The following is a 20,196-nucleotide window of genomic DNA, read 5'->3' as shown; positions in this document are numbered from 1 at the left end:
CCGAGGCCCACCCCATGCAACCACCCCACCCACCGGTGGCTTCCCATAGCCTCCACCCCTCCAGCCCTGTGTGCTTCCTCACTGCCCCACAAAAATCACGCAGGCAGTTTATTACGAAACGGACTTTTACTGAGGAAAAAGCCATCCAGTTGGCACAGAGGCACAACTTCAATTCATCCATCGTCAGTGAAGGTTGTGGCCGGCTCCGCAGTCAGGCTGTAGTGAGAAGCCGGCTCCAGGGACAGGGCTGACAGACCTCCAGGGCCTGCAGAGCCGGCGGGAATGTGTGAAGGGCTGCGGGGGAGGAGGTGGTGGTGTGAGCACCAAGCAGGGAGCTGGTGGCCTGGTGGCCCAGGGCCAGAGTGGTCCATGCTCAGGTGTTGACAGGGGGCAGGGGGCCGAGCTCCGGCAGCAGCTCAGGGTGCGGGTCCAGACGGGCCAGGCGGCTCTGCTCCAGCGCGATGGCCTCTGCTGAGTGCTTGCACTTCTCCGAGCCACACTGGCAGGTGAAGTACTTGCTCTTGATGTCCCAGAATCGGTCGCCGTAGTCGAAGCTGTCAAGGGCAGAGGTGCAGGTGGGATTTGGACTCAGTTGCCCAAGTTCACCCCCAAAGACCCCGTGGACCCTGCTCCCTGCAAGGACCTAGGCCTGTGTGTTCCGTGGTCCTGCAGCCTCGGTCTCACCTTGGGACTTACTAGAAATGTGGGCTCCTGGGCCCCCTCCTGAGCCTCATGAGTCCCAATCTCAGTGACCCCCAGGACTCTGGCTAGAGCCTTTTATGTTGAGTGTTCCATTTCTGGAACAGCATATTACAGTGGAACAGAATAAAAATTTTCCTCAAGGGCCAGGGATCTAGCTCAGCGGCAAAAGCGCCTGCCTGGTAAATGCGAGGTCATGAGCTGGATCCTCGATAACAAAAAGAAAAACAAACAAACAAAAACAAAACAAATCATAACATTTTTCTTCAAGTTCTTGTTCCTTCAATTTTTCTAGATAACACATATGAATTTCATGCAAACATTCAAAAAATTGCCAGCTTTGGCATAAACGGGTGAGCAGGTCCTGCGAGGCACCATCACACACTGAGGTCTGAGCAGCTCCTGGGGTCCCCCGCCCCAGGTCTCCAGGCCTGCAGGGCCCTCGAGTCCTGCCTGGTGACAGTGCCTCACCCCAGCTCCTCCCCAGTGCGGATGTCTCGGGAGCTGAAGAAGGCAATACGTGGAAACCGCAGGTCCTGGTGCAGCATGAAGACCCGGACAGGGATGATGTTGGGGTCGCACAGGTGGTTGATGAAGCGGCTGATGTTGCCGTAGTAACGGGCATCGATGCAGTAGACCTCTCCATCCTGGGGGAGGTGCTCTTCACTCTCTCGCAGGGGCAGCCCTGTGCACCGACCCCAGCCCTCCTCCCCGGAGCATCCACCCACCTGCTGTCTGTCTGGGTGGAGGGGCAGCAGGGCACCCACTCACCTTGTTGTCCAAGTCAAAGAGGTAAGAGTCATCCTCTCTCACGTCAGCCTCGGCATCGGAGATCAGCTCCCCGACGTACCTGTTGGGTGGGAGCAGGTGGTTCTGGGGCCAGCAGGGTTGCAGGGTCGTGGGCTTGAGACAGGTCTCCCAGTTCCCAAATCCTCTCCCAACCCTCAGTTGCCTCCCTGCTAGGAACTTCACAGATTGGGGACCAACACAGGTGCCCCAGATGGGTGGCGAAAATGAGAGGTGCAGGGGGGTGGCTCAAAAGCAGGGCCTGGACCTGGAACACAGAGTCACTGTGGCCTGGAACCTGGCACTGGCAGGGAAGGGAAGTGCGCTTGGCTTTAGACTGGCCACGGTGTGACGAAGACTTGGCTTGCAGGGGCAGGAAAGGGTTCGGCCTGGGTGGAAGAGCAGCTGGTGGCAGTGGGCATGGATGGCCTGGGCACAGGTGGGGGTGGCAGTGGGGGCCAGGCGGGCTGACAGGAGTGGGCAAATGCCCGGAGAACCAGGTCAGAAAGACAGATGAGGTGGGAGTGAGAGCGGGGCAAGGGCAGGCTCCGGCAGCAGGCAGCGGGTATGGAAGCAGCCCAGCAGGAAGCAAGGGGACACCAGCCGGGATACCAACCAAGGACAGCACTGGCCAGGAACCGGATAGGCTCCTCAAGGGAAAGAGGTGCCCACAGATTTGTGAACTGGGGGCCCAGCGGGTGGGGGGGGTGGGAGCCTGCGACGCACTGCACCCAACTCACTCGCAGATGAAGGTGCCCTGGGGGATGGTCTGCAGGGCACGGACACCCCAGCCCATCTTGGCTGTGCGGTAGAGCTGCAGTCGCACCCTAGGGCGGAGAGAGGGAGACCCTGGGTGCTGGGCTGGGGGAGCTGGGAGGGGGGGGGCGGGCCGGGGCCTCACTTGATGCCACTCTGCACCACGCGGTTCTTGCAGTTCCTCCAGCAGGAGCAGGCCTGGTTACACTCGAAGATCAGCGGGGGCTCGATCTTGTTGAACTCCTGCAGCAACCGCCCATCCTGGATGGGGTGCGCAGGGGGAGGGTGGTGGCTTCTGTGTGGGGCCCAGGACCCCCAAGATGCCGCAGGAAGTCCAGCGCTGACCCCAGAGCCTGGGCCCATAGCTCCGAGGCCAGAGACCAGGAAACACTCAGGCCAGGAGCCTGATTTGCATACGCCTGGGAAGAGGCCCAGGCCTCGGCCCCGCCCTGCCATCACCCAGGCAGGTGGCAGCTGGCAGGGTCTAGGGAGGTGGCAGTTGCATAGGGCGGCCAGGCCAGGGGTGGTGGGCACCCACCTTGTCATACCAGCACCGGATGCTGAGCTGGCCGCACAGGCAGTTGGAGCTGGAGCAGTCGTCCACGCACGTGCAGTGCTGCGGCAGGAGTGGAGTCAGCACCCGAAGGGTGGCCTGGCCACACCCCGATCCCTCCCTGGGACCCACATTTTAGGACAGGGCTGGTGATGGTCCCAGGCTGAGGGAAGCCCTATGTGCCCAGAGTCACCCAGGCAGGCTATGACTATCTTCTTGTGGCCCAGGACAGGTCCCCTTCCCAGGTGGTCGGGCCCCAAAGCCCACCAGTGCCCCGCACCTGCAGGTGGGTGATGTTGCGGTCAATGTTCATGGTGGACGTCTCGCAGTTCTCCGAGATGTACTTATAATCCTCGGGGCAGGGCTCCCCGTCCACACCATTCACGCAGGGGATGGGCACGTTCTCGTAGCCCCTGGCCACATCCCTACAGCACAGGAGAGATGGGGCCTGGGCTGGCACACGGATGAGGGGCTCCCTTAGGTGTGGCAGGGAGGGGGGGGCTCTGAGGGCAGGAAAACTGACACTTGGGGGTTCAGCGGGTTATGAGGAGTAAGGATACCCAGTAAAACGCGATATGCTCAAAGCTGACTTTCATGTCACTAAGAAATAACACTTTACCTTTTCTTTTCTTTTTTTTTTTGTCTTTTTCCTTTTTATCGGTACCAGGGATCGAACTCACGACTGCCTGCTTGCAAGGCAGGGGCTTATGCCGCTGAGCTAAATCCCCAGCCCCCACTTTAGCATAATTTTGTCCCAATTATTGCACGGTACTTTTTTTGTGGTCAGGAGATGACCCAGGCCTCATGTACACTAAGGCAAGAGCTCTAGCGCTCAACGATTCCCCTGCTCGTGTTCACTTCATTCTGAGGTGTGGTCTGGCTAAGTCGCCTAGGCTGGCCTCAAATTTTTGATCCTCCTGCCTCAGCCTCGAGTGGCCGGGATTAACAAGCATGAGCCAGCACATAGGATATTTTGTTTTCTTTTTTTGTACCGGGGCTCGAACTCATGTCTGTGCACTTGCAACACAGGTGCTTATGCTGAGCTAAATCCCTGGCAGGGATATTTCATACTAAAAAAATATGTAGTTTTTGTTTGAGACGGTTCTACGATTGTGCTGAGACTGATGTTGAAAGACAGTCCTCCTGCCTCAGCCTCCTGAGTGGCTGCACTGGTGTTACTGTCTGGCTTTCATCTGAAATTCCAGTGTAGCCAGATGTCTGCTTTATCGCCTGTATTTGTGAACCACAAATACAGGACCCGGCAGCCACGGGGGCCCAGGGGCTGGGGAGGGGGTGGCAACGGCACAAGGACTTGGGCCCTGGGCTCACCGGCAGATGATCTTCTCTGTGCGGATGGCCCGGTTTCCCACCCCGAGCCGCAGCTTGCGGTTGAGCTGGAGTGCAAACCACACATCGGAGCGCTCCGGGGTCAGGTCCCATGCTGTGTCCCCCTCCTTGTTGCGCAGCTCCGGGTTGGCTCCGCGGGACAGGAACAGCCTGGGAGGGCAGAGAGCGGGTAGTTTGGGTGTGGGGTGGGCGGGCAGGGAGCCCGTGGGCGTGTGCATATGTGGGCGGGGTGTGGGGCTCACAGCACACAATCGTGGTAGCTCTCCCTGGCTGCAATGTGCAGGGGTGTGTCCCCATGGTAGTTGACCGCATGCAGATCACAGCGCGCGTTCAGCAGGACCTCGGCGATGGCGGCACTGCCGGTGAAGGAGGCCCAGTGCAGGCAGATGTTCTCTTCCTGTGGGCCGAAAGGGCCCGTGAGCGAACCCCAGCCAACCCCACTTGCACTCTGCCCTATCCCCTCCCCTGGTGGCCTGCGCGGGCTCACATTGTCGGTGAGGGTGACGTCGGCGCCCCGGGTCAGCAGCATGCGGATGACATCGATGTGCTTGTGCTCTGCGGCCCAGATGATGGGCGTCCACCCCCCACTGTCCTGTGGGGGAGGCAAAGGGTGAGGCAGGGGCACCCGCTCCTCAAAGGTTCCAGTCAAGAGCCTGAGTGCAAATCCTACTCTGCTCCGCCTCGGCCTCAGTTTCCTCATCCCCAGCCCGGGAACAACAGTGCCTGACACTCAGTGCTTTTCTCCTGCTCAAATGTCTCTTGCATCGGCCCACGCTGAAGCCCAGGGGCAGGCCTGGCCCAGGAGCACCGCAACCCCGAACTGAAGCTCTCAGAACCTGAGCATGATGGCAGGAGATGGTGCTGACAAGTCAGAGGCCGCAGGACGTGACCTTGGGGGCATCCCTAGACAGAGGGCAGGCACTCCAAGATGGGAAAGAGGGTCAGCCAAGCCATGCCAGACCCTCATGGCTCTTGGAGACCAAGGCAGGAGCTCAGCCCATTATTCTACAGCCTAACAGAGGGCCGGGATTTAGGTCAGCAGCTCAGCGCTTGCCAGGCAAGTACAGAGTCATGAGTGCGATCCCCAATACCAAAAAAATAAAGTAAGATCAAGGGTGACACAGAGAACAGGAGCATAGGTGCAGAGAGAAATGGAGATGAGATGGAGAGCCCTGGCGCCGAGGGACAGCCAGAGAGCAGACAAAGGGACGCAAGGCCATATAGGGAGGGGACGCAGGCCACTGACCTGGGCGTTGACATCCACCTGCCCCGTGCTGAGCAGTAGGCTGACCATCTCCAAGTCGCCGATTTTGGCTGCGTGGTGGAGGCAGGTGGAGCCATCCTCCTCCTGAAGAAGACAGGCGTGGCTGGCAGGGGTCCCCGGCTGGGCCCCCACCTTTCCGACTCCCAGAGCCCTGGCACACGCGCCGTACCTTACTGTAGACGCAGCCGCCTCGCTGCACCATGTAACGCGCCACCTCCAAGTGGTTGTTCACCACAGCCTCCATCAGCGGTGTCCGCTGCTGCTTGTCCACAGCGTTGATGTTGGCTCCTGCCTGCAGGGGCGGGCACGCAATTGGCACCAGGGAAGGCGTGGCCAGATTGGGCCATGAGTGGGCGTGGCCATGAGTGGGCGGGGCTTAGAGTCCAATGCCTGACCTGCAGCAGCACGTGGCAGATCTCCACTGAGCCCTTTTGGGCGGCTGCGTGCAGCGGGGTGCGCTTGCTCTGCTGGTCGCTCTGGAAGTTGGGGTCCAAGTTGTCCACTGTGGGAGGGCCCGCCGCACCGGGAGGCGGGGACAGGCGATGAGCAGGCAGGCCACACTTCTCCCTGGAAGGCTCCTTTAAGCCTCCTGCTGGCCAGCTCTGCTCTCCATTGAGTTGGGAGCCCGAGCTTAGAGCCCGGCAGCCCAGGCCTCTGCACCCCAGCAGGTCCCCCCCACCTCGCGATCCCATGCAGGGCCAGGGGGGAGGGGTGCATCCTTGGGGCCTGGACCCTGTCCCTGTGCTGGGCAAGTGAGAGGCCCCTTACTTACACAGCATCAGGATCACCTTCTGCAGCTCCCCCTGCTTCACAGACAGGTACAGCTGCCGCGGGTGGAAACGCAGCTTCTTTCGCCTGCGGGGAGTGGGAGCAGGGCTGCTCAGCACCGAGCTCCTACCACGGCCCCCGATCCTTGCTGCCGTCCTGGAGCCTCCCGAGAGCAGCGCCCCTCACCTCTCCGACTCCTGGATAACCAGGGCCTTCTCCAGGGCTTCACGGCCCGGCCCCAGCGGAAGCCCCACGGCTGAGAGGCAGCCCCCGTTGGGCAAGGTCAGGGAGGGTCCTGAGCTGTCGATGGTGTCCGCCAGGGGATCACAAGGTGGCCGCCGGGGCTCCCCGTGCCCGCGCATCCGGGCGCTGCAGGAGAAAGTGCCGATGTCTGGGGCACAGAGACAGGACAGGACAGGACACAGGAGGGCAGCAGCGTAGGCAGGCAGGCAAGGCTGGTACCTGGGCTGGGAGGTATCTGCTCTCCCTGGCGCATCCTGAGCCAGGGGTGGGGGTGCAGGGGCTGCAGTGCCAGCCGGAGGGGTGCCCCCGTCACCCCGGGGAATGGTCACCTCCTGGGCCTCCGAAGCATCCTCCCCACAGTGGGGACAGAAGACCATGCCATTGAGCTGGGACACACAGGCCCTGTGGAAGCGGTGGGCGACGCGGAAGTCTGGGTGGCACTCCAGGAAGGTGCCCTGGGTAGGGTAGGACATGGTCAGACTCGGACGCCTCCCAGGAGTGGGCAGGCCACCCACCAGTGCTCTGCTGCCGCTCACCGCTGTGCAGAAGTAGCCGCAGCCAGGGCAGCAGTGGTGCTTGACCATGCGGGCACGGTGGGTCTCACATAGCACCATGAGTGCCACACGGCTGGATGGGCGCATGGTCTCCCGCTTGAGGATGGCCGCGTTGCAGCCGGACAGCTGGGGGTGGTGAGGACACGAGCGGGAGTATGAAGTCTGGTCCTGGGGCTGCACTTCCCGCCCCTGCCTGACCGCCCCAGACCCACCTCGCCATCCACGCTCTCGGTGGCCATGCACTTGTGCCCAGCCCTCTCGCTGATGCGGTCGATCTTGGGCGCCTCCATGCGGCAGCTGCACAGGGGTAGCTCCTCGAAGCCACGCTCGGTCTCCAGGGAGGACGTGTCATTGGACACCCCTTGGACAGAGGAGGGGCAGCTGAGGGAGGCCCTGACCCGCCCCTGCCGAGAGGGTCCTCTGCTCCCACTCTGCCTCTCCCTCCACGCTCCAGAACCCCAAAGCCTGGCCGAGGTCCCTCCTCCCCAGCCCCTTTCCCGCCGGCCCAGTGGGCGCCCCCTAGTGGCTCTCTCCCAGCAATGGGCATTTACCAGCGTGGTTGGGGGAGAGGGTCCCCTCGCTGGGCAGCTCCAGGGACCCCAGAGGGACCTCCATGTACTCACTGGGGCCTGAGGCGCCCACACCATTCACTCCTGACACAGAGACAGAGAGAGTGAGAGCGGGAGCTCATGGTGCCGGGGCGCGTGGGTCCATGCGGGTGCACATGCGTGAGCTGTGTACTCGTGCGTGCCTCTGGGGGCCGGGAGGGGACGGAGCAGGGGACCCCAGCCCAGAAGCCCCCTCACCTCGAGGCTCCTTGGCCCGTGGAGGTTCCCGCTTCCGCCGTTTCCGAGATGGTTTTACCCACGGGCTGTCTTTTCGCCATTTCTTCTTGGCCTTGCGCCGGCCGCTGGAGCCACTCTGTGGAGGAGGGAGAGTGAGGGGGCCTGGCTGCAGGCCCCCCGACCCCCGAGAGGCCAGCCTCCCCTTACCCTATCTGACTGGTTGCCTGACTCCTCATCTTCCTCCTCCTCCTCTTCTTCCTCCTCCTCTTCTTCTTCCTCTTCCTCCTCTTCCTCCTCCTCTTCCTCCTCTTCACTCAGTTGCTCAGCCAGGGCTTCGACTTCAGACTGGGAGAGAGGAAAATGCAGCTGGGGAGACGGCAACCTGCAGGCATGGGTCTCTCTGGGAGAGATCCTGGCTGAGGCAGCGGGGCACAAATCCAGAGGGATACAAACAGGCAAGATGAAGAAAGCGGCCACACTGCCCCTGCCTGCCCAGGGACGGCTCCCCAGAAAGATGCGTGTGGGCAGGGGAGGAGGGACGGAGGGAGGGAGGGTGGAGACTTGGGCACGAGCACTGCGTGGCCACAAAAGAGATGCTCGGGTCTCTGGGTCCTGGTAATGGAACATGGTGCTGTTTCTGTGAAGCTCACAAGCGGACAAGAACAGACCTCTGTGAAAAACACGACAGGAAGCCCCGTGGTGAAGAGACCAGCCCGGTGTCCTCCAGACTCACTCAGCATTGTGGATGTCACCAGAGAGACAAACGACCAGGTGCCTCAGGGCATGATGTGATGGGAAAGTCTCAGTGCATGCTGAGCTGTGGCACATGGGACCGTCATTTCCTGGGCTCCTGAGCGGTGAGTGTCAGGGGGAGAGATGTGGGGTCCCTAAGCCCTTGGCCAGTCACCTGGCTGGGTCTCTTCCACAAATAAAAGGTGAGGATGAAGACTTTTGCTTTCTTTCTTTTTTGTTAAAAGATGAGGAAATCTGTGTATTAAAAGATATCCAAGCCAAGCATGGTGGCACACTCCTGTAATCCCAGGATTTGGGAGGCTGAGGCAGGAGGATCGTTGCAAGTATGAGACCAGCCTGGGCTACAAAGTAAGCCCGTGGCCAGCCTAAACTGCACAGTGAGACCCTGCCTCCAAAAGACAAAAAAAAAAAAAAAAAAAAAAAAAAAAGAGGGGTCTTGTACGGATAGCACCAAATGCCTATTTATGAAACCACGGCACTGGGAAGCCCGACAGGACACTCGATGGTGAGAAGGAATTGCTGCAAGCTTTCTTTAGGGAAAGCAGTCATGCAGTGATGAGTGATGTTCAGTGACAAAAAGAGGCCTTATGATTAGAGGCACAGACGGAAATCTCTCCCCATGAAGCTGTGACCCCTGGGATTCCCATGACAGGGCCCAGCCAGAGTGCACGCTGTGGGAGGCTGGCGAGTGGTTGTGTGCTGGCTGACAACCAGGATCCTCTTGTGCGTCTCCTTGGAAGTTTCCAGGAAGACTACACCTTACACTGTGCACGTGAACATGGGAGGCACAAGCTCAAACGAGCGAGGGTGGAAGCCAGCTAGCAGGACATGAGCCGCAGAGGTGGTACAGGGTGGTGCCCTCCTTGGCCTGGAGGAAGCAGCAAGGATGGCGCAGAAGGAGCCCTTGCTGGCCACCACTGCCCATGGCCCAGGCAGTGGGTAAGTGTCTGTTCACGTGGGATAAAAGGGAAAGCAAGGAAGGGTGGGGTGCAGCTCAGTGGGAGAGTGCCTGCCTAGCAGGCAGGAGGCCCGGGGTTCCATCCTCAGTACCAGAAAAAAGGGGGGGGGGAGGACGGAAAGCAAACGGGGGACAGGAAAGATGGGAAAGGGGCCCCGGGCCTCACCTTGCTGTCGGAGTCCACACGCTCGTCCACGGAGTAGGAGTCATAGTAGAGACTGAAGTCATCCCCCACCGCCGCCTCCCACTCCTCCAGGGGCCTGGGATCCCCTTTGTCCAGGGTCACTCCTCCAGAACCCCGGGCAGAACCCAACTCCTCCGACTAGAAAAAGATCGGCGAACTTGAGGCTGCTGGGCCGCCCCCATCAGCCCCCAGGTGTGCTGAGGACGGACACAGCCCCCCCCCCCCCCATGGAGAGGTCCTGCCCCTGCCACGCTGCTCACCAGGCCACCGCCGTTCAGCTTCCTCCTCTTGGCCACATCTAGAAGGGAGGGCAGGGGTGAGGCCCTGGTCCTCGGCCCCAGGACAGACCACACAGACTGGGGGCAGGGCACGGACTGACCAGAAGTCACCTTCCCCAGGGGGTGCATGTCATCGCTCATTCGGAAATGCTGCACTTCCGGGGGCCGCTTCTCAGGGACCGGGGGCTGCAGCGAGAGGGAACACAAAGGCGGTCAGGTCTCATCTAGGTTGGCGAGCAGCTCCAGCTTTGCCTGGGTAAGCCTGGAGCCCAAGGTAGGGGGGGCTGGGTGAGCCACATCTCAAAATGCCACCCTGAGCTCCACAAGTCAGACGGCGGCAATAACAATACTGAAACCTTGGGCTAGAAGCAACTAGTTCCGCCGGATGAGCGAATGTTTCTAGTCAGTGTTAACTTAAAAGAGCAGAAGTCTAGCAATAGGCCTAGTACGCGATGTCAAATGTCACATGATCACAACCAAGCCAATGGTTTCTCTTTCTCTCCAGCTGTGGGATTGTGGGTGATTCTCTCCCAACAGCAGGAGATGATAGGGGAGATCCTGTCTGCAGAGGAGGAGAAAAAGGCCAAAAAATCCCTCTCTTCACGTGAGACTAGGGAGATGTAAAACACCCTGAGGAAAAACACCACCCACGTGAGGCTGCAGCAGTCTGAGCCACGTGTCTGCTTCACAGCACAAGGTCACATCTCTGCAAAATCCTCAAGAGGAGGCAGAAGGAAGCAAGTGTCCCTAGATAGAATGCTGGCTAAAGGTGCAGGAAAGGTGCTAGGGTGTAGCTCCTAGCTCGGTGGTAGAGCACTTCCCTCAGAGGGACAAGGCCCTGAGTTCAATCCCCAGTACCACACACGCGCACACGCACACACACGCACAGAAAAAAAGGAATGGCAGGAAAAGAGATTTCCTTGAGCCAGTACCAGTGAGTCTGCTGGTGACAGTGAAAGTCACGCTACACAACAGTCCCCGTCTCATCTCCCTCACACCAGTCACGAAGGTTTGCAAAGGTAACCACAGATTAACCCCTTTAAAATTTTAATTTCTTATTAATCGTTATAATATGACTGTTTCTGAGTTGTGGAATGAATCATCTGAGGTTTCCACTGATTCTTATACGGAAATTCACTTTGAAATACAAATTCTTTGGATGATACACATTTCTGGAACCCATCACGCTCACAAATCATTTTTATCATACTGCTCTTCCCCAGGGGTGCAGGAAGACGGAGCATGTCTCAGGCCCGAGGCCCACAGAGTGCTTCAAGCACACAGGGCGGACCCTTCCCAAGCTCCAAGGCTCTCTGCACACCCACCTGCATGGCAGCGTTTCACAACCCCTGACGTGTGGAAATAACCCAGAGTCCCTGGCAGCTGAACAAACAGCAAAATGTGCTTCTTCATTGCCACAGATTGATTCAAAAGAAATGTTTTTAAAAGACTATGTCTGTGGGCTGGGGATTTAGCTCAGTGGCATAAGCTGCCTGGCAAGCTTGAGGTTCTGAGTTTGATCCCTGGTACTGAAAAAAAAAGAAAAAAGAAAAAAAAAAAAAAGACTGTCTGTACCTAATATGACTTTTTTTTTTTTTTTGTCTTTTTGAGATAGGATCTTGCTATGCAGTTCAGGCTGGCCTTGAGCTTACTTTGTAGCCCAGGCTGGTCTCGAACTCACAATAATCCTCCTGCCTCAGCCTCCCGAGTGCTGGGATTACAGGTGGGAGCCACCACGCCCGGCTCCTGTCTGTACCTAATATGAGTAGACTTTTCTTCTTCATTATTTCCTAAATAACATAGCATTAAAGCCAATTACATAGCATGTTGTTTACTATTGTAGACAATAAAGATGTACACAGGAAAATATATGCATTTATGCATTTTTTTTTATGGTACTAAGGATTAAACCCAGAGCTGCCTCACTGTGCTACATCCCCAGCCTTTTTTCATTCTTTATCTTGAGATAGGGCCTCACTAGGTTGCCTAGGCTACACTTGAACTTGTAATCGTTCTGCCTCAGCTGCTAGGATTACAGGAGTGTACGGCTATGCCCAGTTCATATATAGATTTTTTTTTTTTTTTTTTGCTAATCTAGGCAATTCCATCTAAGGGACTCTTTTTTGGAGGGCATTGGGACTCAAACTCAGGACCTCACACTTGCCAGGTAGGCACTGTGCCACTGGGGTAAATCCTTATTTTTTTTGTTTCTTGAGACAGGGTCTCACTACGTAGTTTAGGCTAGCTTTGAACTCACTCTGTAGGCCAGGCTGACCTCAAACTCACATTGATCCTCCTGCCTCAGCCTCCCGAGTGCTGAGATATAGGCATGCACCACCATGCCCAGCTTGTAAGGAATTTTAATACCACTAGATTTTTGTATCTAGAAGGGCCCTATTATCAATTCCTCCTTGGATAGTAAAAGGTGACTGTACATAAATGGATAAATGGAGTATTACTAGTTTTAGAAAGGAAGAATTCTGACCTACATAGCAACAGAAAGAAACGTTGAGGACATAAAGTAAACAACAATAAGGCAGTCACAAAAAGACAAAAACCATGCAATTAAATACAAGGCAGTTAGAGTAATCACATTCCTAGAAAAAGGAAAGCCAACAGGAGCCAGGGGAAGGTGAGTTAGGGACTGAGTCTTTAACAGATACAGGGTTCAAGTTTTGCAAAATGAAGAGTTATAAAGACTAATGATTGCATATTACCAAATTCTTAACACCACTGACCTTTACACTTAAAAAGTTTGATTTATTTATTTATTTATCGAGACAGGGTCTTGCTATGCAGGTCAGGCTGGCCTCGGGCTCACTTTGTAGCCCAAGCTGGTCTCAAACTTCCAACGATCCTCCTGTCTCAGCCTCCTGAATGCTGGGATTACAAAAATGTACCACCATGCCAAGCCTTAAAAATGTTTTAGATGATGTTTTGTATGTATTCTAATACACCCCCCCCCAAAAAAAACCAAATAGAGAAAAAAATAAAAGTAGAGCTTGGAGGCACATCATATATATATATATATATATATATATATATATGTATATTTTTTATATATTTTAAAATATATATTTTTAATATATATATATTAAAATATATATTTTTTATATATTTTAAAATATACATACATACATATATATATATATATATATTTTTTTTTTTTTTTGTCTTTTTCCTTTTTATCGGTACCAGGGATTGAACTCACGACTGCCTGCTTATGCCGCTGAGCTAAATCCCCAGCCCCGGCACATCCTATATTACCAGTTACTTAGGAGGGTGAGGCAGGAGGATCATAATGTTGAGACCTACCTGTACAACTTAACAGGACTCTGACTCAAAAATAAAATTAAGAGCTGGGGGTTTAGCTCAATGGTGTAAGCACCTGCCTGGCAAATGCAAGATTGGGCCTAGCACCAAAATAATAATAATAATAGTAATAATAATAATAATAATAATAATAATAAATTAAATTAAAAAGGCTGCATGCTGGGCTGGGGAGTTAGCTCAGCAGCACAAGCGCCTGCCTGGAAAGCACAAGGTTGTGAGTTCGATATCCAGTACCAAAAGAGGAAAAAAAAATGGAGGCTCTAGCTCAGCGATAGATCACCGGCCTAGCCTGTGAGAGGCTTTGAGTTCAACTCCCACCCACACTGGAAAAAAAAATCTCAAGACACAAGCCACTCAAACCACACCCAGAAAAAGCAATACAAGGAGGCCTCCAAAGCTTGTCTCTATGGCTTCTGGGATTCTGAGGGTTTTTCATACCCACCTCTAACATTTCCCTGACCCTCCTTGCCACAAAAAGGTGCCGAGAAGGAGGGAGAAAGTTCCTTTAGGACCCGCTTGGAGGTAGAACAGAAAAGTGAACGCTCTTCTCCCCCACGATCAGCTAAATACGGTTAACTCAAAAGCAGGGGTTTGTTCTACCCTCAGTGCCCCACCCAAAGAATATAACTTCTGGAAGACTGGATCCATCTGCTCACAGCTGAAAGCTAGCCCAATATTTGACTCCCAGCAGCGCTTTGGTACACGAGTTAGAAAAGGCCTAAAACTGGTTTTAAAAGGAAATGAAAAAGCCCATCGAGGTTTATCCTTGAGAGCTCCACCCGCCCCGTCTCACCTGCCCATTTCCTGGCTTGGTCATGGTCTTCCGGGCGCGGTGGACCTTGGGCTGCCCCTCCGGACTGACCGTGGTGGCCGGAGGGGGTTCAGGCCCCGAGGCTGCGGTGCCCTGGGCTCCAGGCATATTCAGCAGCCGCATTGCCAAACTCTGGACTGAGGGGGGCGACTTTGCGGCCCCGGTCATTGACATTTTGGCCCGGCTGGCACAGGCGCCCCCCTTGCTGGGGGACGAGGGGAAGGACTTGGTGGCGTGGCCTAGGAGAGAGGCGAGGGCAGGAGGCCAGGTAAGAAGGTCGGCAGGAGGGGATCCCTGCCCACCCTCAGGGGCCCGCCTCTCACCCAGCAGGACTCGGCCCCCATCGCCCTCCAGATTCTCGGGCTCATCCCCGATGATCGGCGTGGCCCCCACAGGGGTGTCGGCCCGCTCATCGCCCACGGTGACAGTGACGGAAGCCGGAGAGGAGGGGCCGGCGGGCTCCAGGGAGTTGGGGCTGGCCTTGGGCAGGGGCTCCTCGCACTGAGGGGCGTCCCCCAGAGAGCCGGGAACTGCTAGGGAGGGAAGGGAGAAAGTTGAGGGCCCAGGGCTCCCGCATCCGGGTCAGGGGAGGTGACAGTCCGGCGGGGCCGTCTGCGCCGCACTCACCTCGCTCGTGGCCTCCTCTTGGCTCCTTCTCCAGCAGCAGCGCCCCCATCTCAGCGGGGGCGTCCCCCTGAGAGGGCAGACAGGGGACAGGCGCGCTGGTCAGCCCGGCGGGGAGCTGGGGCGCCCAGGACGCCTGGGCCCTGGGAAGGGACAGCAGGCTCCGGGGCCTACCTCTCCCTCGGTGGGGGCCGCCACGGCCCCGGCCGCGGCTGCCCTGAGGGGCCGCACGTCCCCTCCCCCTGGCCCGCATCAGCCCCCGCCCTCGCGGGAGACCCCGCATCTCCGGGGCCGATAGGAGAGGAGGGGGCGGGGGCGGGGCCTCCGCGCCCCGGCCCCGCCCCCTCCTCCCGGCTGCACGCGCCGCTCCCCCTTTGTCCCCCAGGCCGCGGGGACCCCGGGCACCAACCCCTCCGGAGCCCGCTGCCCCCCAGCCCGGCGGGCGGCCCCTCGTGCCCCTCGCGCGTGCTCCCGGGGCCCCGGCGCCCGACGCCCACTCAGGGGCAGCGGGCAGCGGCACGCGCGCCTCCGCGCCCACTCCCCCCACCTCCCACCCCCTGGTCCCCTCATCCGCCCCCGGTGCTGGCCCCCTGGATTGCTGCAAGTCCCGCCCGGGCCCCCCGGCCCCGTTGCACCCCCGGAGCATTGCACGGGCGCGCGCTTCCCCCGGGCGCGCGCGCGGGCATGCACCCGCCTCTCCCCCTCCCCTTCCGCACCTCGGCGGCCGCCGCCGCTGCAGCTCCCGCCGCCGCCGCCATCGCCGCTTGCGCGGGGGGCTGAGCCGGCGCGCGGCCGCCCCGGGTCACGTGGGCGAGCAGGGCGGGCGAGGAGGAGCCTTAAAGGGGCCGTCGCGCCCGTTCGGGCCATTTTCCCCGAAAGCTGTCTCGGCGCCGGCAGGGCTCCCCGGAGCTGGGGGCCGTGAGGGAGGGGGATTCCCGTTTTTCCCAGCCCTGACCTGCCTGGGTCCAGGGGTGGCTCCTCTGTCCCCGTCTGGGTCTAGGTGAACAGCGCGGCTCCCGAGCCCCGTGGATCTCGGCTGCTGCTCCCCCTGGCGCTTCTGGGCTTTGCCCTCTTGGCTGCTTTTCTTTCTAGTTCTTGGGCCTGCTGATAAGGCCTGGCTTTGGTGCTGGCCTCGCCTCTCTAACGAGCAAAGAAGGGGCCACGGGGACACCTGTAATCTAGCTTGCGGCACCATCCCCCCACCCAGCCGCGTCCTCTTTTGAAAACGTGGGGCTAAATGTCTTTTGTTTGCGCACGAGCGCTAGAGATCCAGGTAAGCCCAGCGGCTCCAGTGACATCTTTTTGGTGACACCGTAGTGATTTTTTTTTTTAGCTAAACACTTCATCAGCGGTCCATCAGCGGTCAGCCGCTCCGTGGGCAGCAGCCCTGCTGACAGTGGTAAGGAAGACGGCAGGATAAGCAGCGCTGACGCAGTGTTGTCAGGAAAGCCGCCCCTAGGAACCCTAGCTCCCTCAAAGTTTGCAAACATCTGTATGGTATCAATACAGGCAGGCTCAGGCTAAGGGGCACCTGAGGCCATTTCAAGGCCTTTTGGGAACTGTAGTTCTTCTTTTTTTTTTAATTAGGAATTTTCCAGTGCTTTCTGGGAATTGTAGTCTTAAAATAAGTTTGCAGATTTTTAGCTTTTCCAAACATATGAACCATTTCTCCCAACAAAAATGCCAGACCAGACGCCTGTTGTCAGTATCAGAAGGGTATGCTGGCCACCCGTCCTTGGCACTGAAACCAAACTCTGTGAGTAAAAATCGTGTGTATCCTGATGGTTGCCAATCATGTGTGCTTCACTGTTACTGGCTAAGTGTTGGGGGCTGCGCACCTCGGGGAAGATGTGTCCCTGACCAGTGGGGCTCGCTTGTCACCTTCCCTAACCTGTTTCAAGGGGGGCTCCTTTGGGGTTGGGACCTGCGTGAGCTGTGACCTCTGGGTACTGTGGACACAGCATCAAAAGGGAGACACCATCTAGGGTGGGATAGTCATACACGCAGTTGCCAGAATATAAAGAAAAAAATTAATTTTTTTATTCTGTGGAAAACAAAGCAGAAAAACTAAAACCCTCAAACTCCAGAAAAAATCCTAAAAAATACGTTTTGTTTTCTTAAAAAATACTGTATGTCTCTACGCCTCTCCCTCCCACTAACAGCCCTCCTTGTGTCTTTTTTCTAAGTGCCCTGCCCCCCAACCCCTTCACTATTCATTGTTCTTGCTATTGTACCCCCACTTCCCAGTAACTACCCCGGAGGCTCACTCCCATATTCTCTTACTTGGCACCTTAACTTTGTCCTCCAATTTTGGTGAGCCATGCACCCATGATCCCATTTCCCCAGCATGCAAGAACTGTCTCCCTCTTCCTCGCCTGGGATTCAATAATTGTTTCCCCTACCACTCCCTCGCCCCAAGATTCTACACTATAAACAGGAGCAAGTCAGCTGCCTCCTGTCCAGTTCCCTCCCAATTCCCACCCACCCACCCCTACCTCAAGAAATGTCAGAACCTTCCTTCCCCCAGGCAGCCTCGGCAGGAAAAACCATTCTCCAGTCTCCCCTCTTCTTCATTCTATGGAACCCTATTCCCTCCCTCCAGAGCCATGCACCTCTATGAAAAATCAATTTCTGGGACCCCATATGCTCTTGGCTGTGTCAAATAACCCTGTCCCCAGTTCTACCCTTTCTTTCTTTGAGGAGCAGGGTCTCCTCTCCAGGAAGCTTCTCCCTCCTCCCTCGGAGCCCCACTCTCCTGGGCCCCCAGACCCCGCCCCCTGCCCCCCCCCCCCCCCCCGCTAGCGGATGAGGACGTTGATCTCAGCCACGCTGGCCTCCAGCACGTTCTCTGCTGTGGTCTTGCCGTGCTGCTCCTTGAGGTGCCGCCGGATGGCGGGCTTGTGGGCGAAGCGCACGTCGCAGTAGGAGCAGCGGTAGGGCCGCGCTCCCGAGTGCAGGTTGAGGTGGTCATGCAGCGTGGACTTCTGGGTGAAGCACTTGCCGCAGATGCCGCACGAGTGCGACTTGACGCCGCGGTGCACGTTCATGTGACGATTGAGGTTGCTGCTGTGGTTGAACTGCTTGCCGCAGCGTGGGCACATGAAGATGAAGTGCTGTGCGCGCATGTGGAAGACCAGCTTCTCCACGCCCTGGAACACTTCAGGGCACTTGGTGCACTTGATGTTCTTTAAGGGGTTTCCACTCGAGAAACCCCCAGGCAGGGGTCCCCGGCTGCCCCCCGCCCCCAGGCTGCCCCCCACCCCCCGGGCAGCCATGGCCACCGCTGCCGCTTCCACCAGGCCCGAGGTGGCCCCTACACTGGCCCGGCCCCCCGGGATCAGCAGCAAGCCCTCCCCCTCAGCATCCTCCGACAGGCTGTAGCAGGCCTTCACCACACCCTGCGGTGGGGCAACAGTGCTGGGGGCCACGCTGCTCTGGGCCAGCTCCCCAAGGTGGCTGCTCACGGAGCCCCCGATCCCCAGACCCCCTCCCAGGCCTCCGGGGGGTTTGAGCCGGTGAGCCACCTCGAGGGCTGACTCCACCTTGACGATGCAGATGTCCGACACATCCTCATCCTCGTCCTCATCCTCTTCCTCTGCTTTCAGCTCCAGGTCCTCGTCCAGGGGGAACTCCAGCTTCACAGGCCGCAGGAGCGGAGGGGGCAGCGGGGGTGGGGGCGGGGGCTTGGGGGCCGGCTTGGGGGTCCTGGCCGGTGGGAGGAGGGACTTGGTGGCGCTGACGCTGCTCACGAGGCTAGCCTCACCGACCCCATCCTCTTTGAGGCCTATCTTGGGCTCAATGAACTGACTGAGGGCATTCCGGCACTTCTCCACCACGTGCTCCATCTGCAAGTAGGAGGCGGCTGTCAGGTAGTTGACGATGTCCCTGACAGCAAACTCCAGGGCACCCGTGTAGCAGGAGAGGAGCAGGTCGGCCACGATGCGCGCGCTGTGCATCAGGGAGACCTGCAGCTCGGAGCTGGGGTTCAGCAAGAACTGGTCCCGCAGGAAGGGTGAGCAGGCGGCCAGGATGACCTTGTGGCCGCGGAACTTGAGGCTGTCAGCCACGATGGTCACATCACAGAACCGCTCCTCCGCGCGGAGCTGGTTCATGTTCCGCAGCGTGGCGGCCTCATGGCCCGGCAGCTGGAAGCGCAGGACTTCCACCCCAGAGGCCATCGCAGCGACAGTGGGCAACCCTGGTCGGGAAGGAAACTGGTCAGAGACAAAGGTCTCGGGCTCTCCGAAGCCGAGGCTCCAGGCCCTTCACTCTCATCCTTGCCCGGTTCCCCCAGCATCAGATCTGCTGGTCTTCACGCCTCTTCCTCAGTTTCCCCAACCCGGGGGAGGTGCTGTCCTTCCAAAGAGGGAGGCGTGGTTCCTGGGGGCGGGGCAGCGGCGTCCACACCCCCCAGTGCAGCTTGGAGAAAGCCCGCGTGCCCTCGGGGGAAGGACGGGGGGGGGGGGAGGGCAGAGAGACCTGGACCTGTGGATCTGGGGTGGTCCCGGCTGCAGGCTCTCACCCCGCCCCTTCGCCAGCTCCCTGGATCCTCCGAAACACCTTCCAGCCCTCCCCTGCCGCCTGCGCGCGTCGTGCACGCCCCCCTCCCACGCCGGGGCTCCGTGGCACGCCCCCCAGCCCCACGGCCCGGAGTGCACGCGCCTCTCACCTGGCCCGGTTCCGCGCTGTTTTTCCCCCCCTATTTCCCCCACCCCCCAGGGCCGGCGGCGCCCCCCACACACGGGCTGGGCCTGGGCAGCGCGCAGGCGCGGGGGTGCACGGGGCGCGCGCGCGGGGCCGACTCCGCGTGGGCGTCAGGGGGAGGGACGGGGGCAGCTCGTGCCGTGTGTTCCAGGCCCCGCGCTCGGCGGCGTCGCGAGGAGTCAGGGAGGAGGAAGAGGGGAGGGAATTAAAGGAGCAGGATTCCCCCCTCCCCGACCCCCCTTTCTTCACGGGCACCCCCTCGCGGTTAAAGGGCTGGACAGCCGTGCCTCCCCTTTGGCCAGGATTATTTGTCCGCCAGAGCGGAAATACGTTCCACACCCCCCTCTTTCTCGCTCCCCCTCCTCTGCGCCTCTGGGGCCCGCGCCCGTCTGCGCGTGCGTGCCAAGTGCCGCGCGGAGGCCGCTCGTCCGGCCCGGCCCGCCCCCCGCTGCCCGCGGCCCACTCGCGCCCCCGCGCGCCCGCTTGCCCAGCGACCCAAGCGCGCGCTTGTCGGGTTCCCGCAGCCTCTCGTCCTCTTGCGCCGCTGCGTGGCGCGGCTGCCGCCCAGCGGTGCAAACCGGGCCCCAGGGTGCAGTCCTGGCCCCTCCAGGGCCCCGACAAGCCCAGCCCACTGCTGCCCGAGTGTTTGATGGCTGTTGCCCACACATGAATCCTCTGCTGAGGTGTGCAGGATTCCTCCAGCTACACCTCCAGAGTTTTCCAAGTCTTCTGAAGCTACTAACCTCCTGGTTGAAACTATGATTTCGCTTTCCCACAAAGGCTTTACCGTTCTTCC

General features: G+C 58.6%; 2 protein-coding genes across 13 annotated transcripts; both read right to left on the bottom strand.

The window, feature by feature from the left end:
* Nucleotides 1–107: 107 nt before the first annotated feature.
* Nucleotides 108–15,500, bottom strand: Ehmt2 (euchromatic histone lysine methyltransferase 2). Of its 11 annotated transcripts, XM_063239148.1 has the most exons (28): nt 15,413–15,495; nt 14,700–14,766; nt 14,396–14,602; nt 14,055–14,311; nt 10,030–10,114; nt 9,911–9,948; nt 9,633–9,788; nt 7,963–8,100; nt 7,777–7,891; nt 7,522–7,623; nt 7,183–7,331; nt 6,953–7,096; nt 6,636–6,871; nt 6,360–6,542; nt 6,178–6,260; nt 5,801–5,907; nt 5,575–5,697; nt 5,388–5,489; nt 4,629–4,733; nt 4,384–4,538; nt 4,124–4,291; nt 3,075–3,219; nt 2,780–2,857; nt 2,387–2,502; nt 2,226–2,312; nt 1,471–1,549; nt 1,171–1,346; nt 108–554 (listed from the first exon to the last, which is right to left on the bottom strand). In XM_063239148.1, the coding sequence occupies exons 1-28, from the start codon at nt 15,452–15,454 to the stop codon at nt 374–376; spliced, it is 3,624 nt and encodes a 1,207-aa protein (XP_063095218.1). In that variant the 5' UTR covers nt 15,455–15,495; the 3' UTR covers nt 108–373. The 11 variants fall into 11 exon arrangements, with proteins under 11 accessions (XP_063095218.1, XP_063095215.1, XP_063095217.1 ...); XM_063239145.1 differs by having other exon boundaries at nt 4,384–4,733; nt 14,396–14,605; nt 15,413–15,500; XM_063239147.1 differs by having other exon boundaries at nt 4,384–4,733; nt 15,413–15,496.
* A 1,214-nt stretch (nt 15,501–16,714) lies between these two features.
* On the bottom strand, nt 16,715–19,741 carry Zbtb12 (zinc finger and BTB domain containing 12). 2 transcript variants are annotated; one of them, XM_023566780.2, is made up of 2 exons: nt 19,366–19,741; nt 16,715–18,894 (listed from the first exon to the last, which is right to left on the bottom strand). In XM_023566780.2, the coding sequence occupies exon 2, from the start codon at nt 18,872–18,874 to the stop codon at nt 17,495–17,497; it is 1,380 nt and encodes a 459-aa protein (XP_023422548.2). In that variant the 5' UTR covers nt 18,875–18,894; nt 19,366–19,741; the 3' UTR covers nt 16,715–17,494. The 2 variants fall into 2 exon arrangements, with proteins under 2 accessions (XP_023422548.2, XP_063095229.1); XM_063239159.1 differs by lacking the exon at nt 19,366–19,741 and having other exon boundaries at nt 16,715–18,541; nt 18,662–19,354.
* Between the last annotated feature and the right edge of the window lie 455 nt (nt 19,742–20,196).

Source organism: Cavia porcellus, unplaced genomic scaffold (genome assembly GCF_034190915.1).
Source record: "Cavia porcellus strain 051 isolate PalLab524CR breed Dunkin Hartley unplaced genomic scaffold, mCavPor4.1 scaffold_28, whole genome shotgun sequence".
Taxonomy (NCBI): domain Eukaryota; kingdom Metazoa; phylum Chordata; class Mammalia; order Rodentia; family Caviidae; genus Cavia; species Cavia porcellus.
This window is presented reverse-complemented; position numbering and strand designations above follow the sequence as displayed.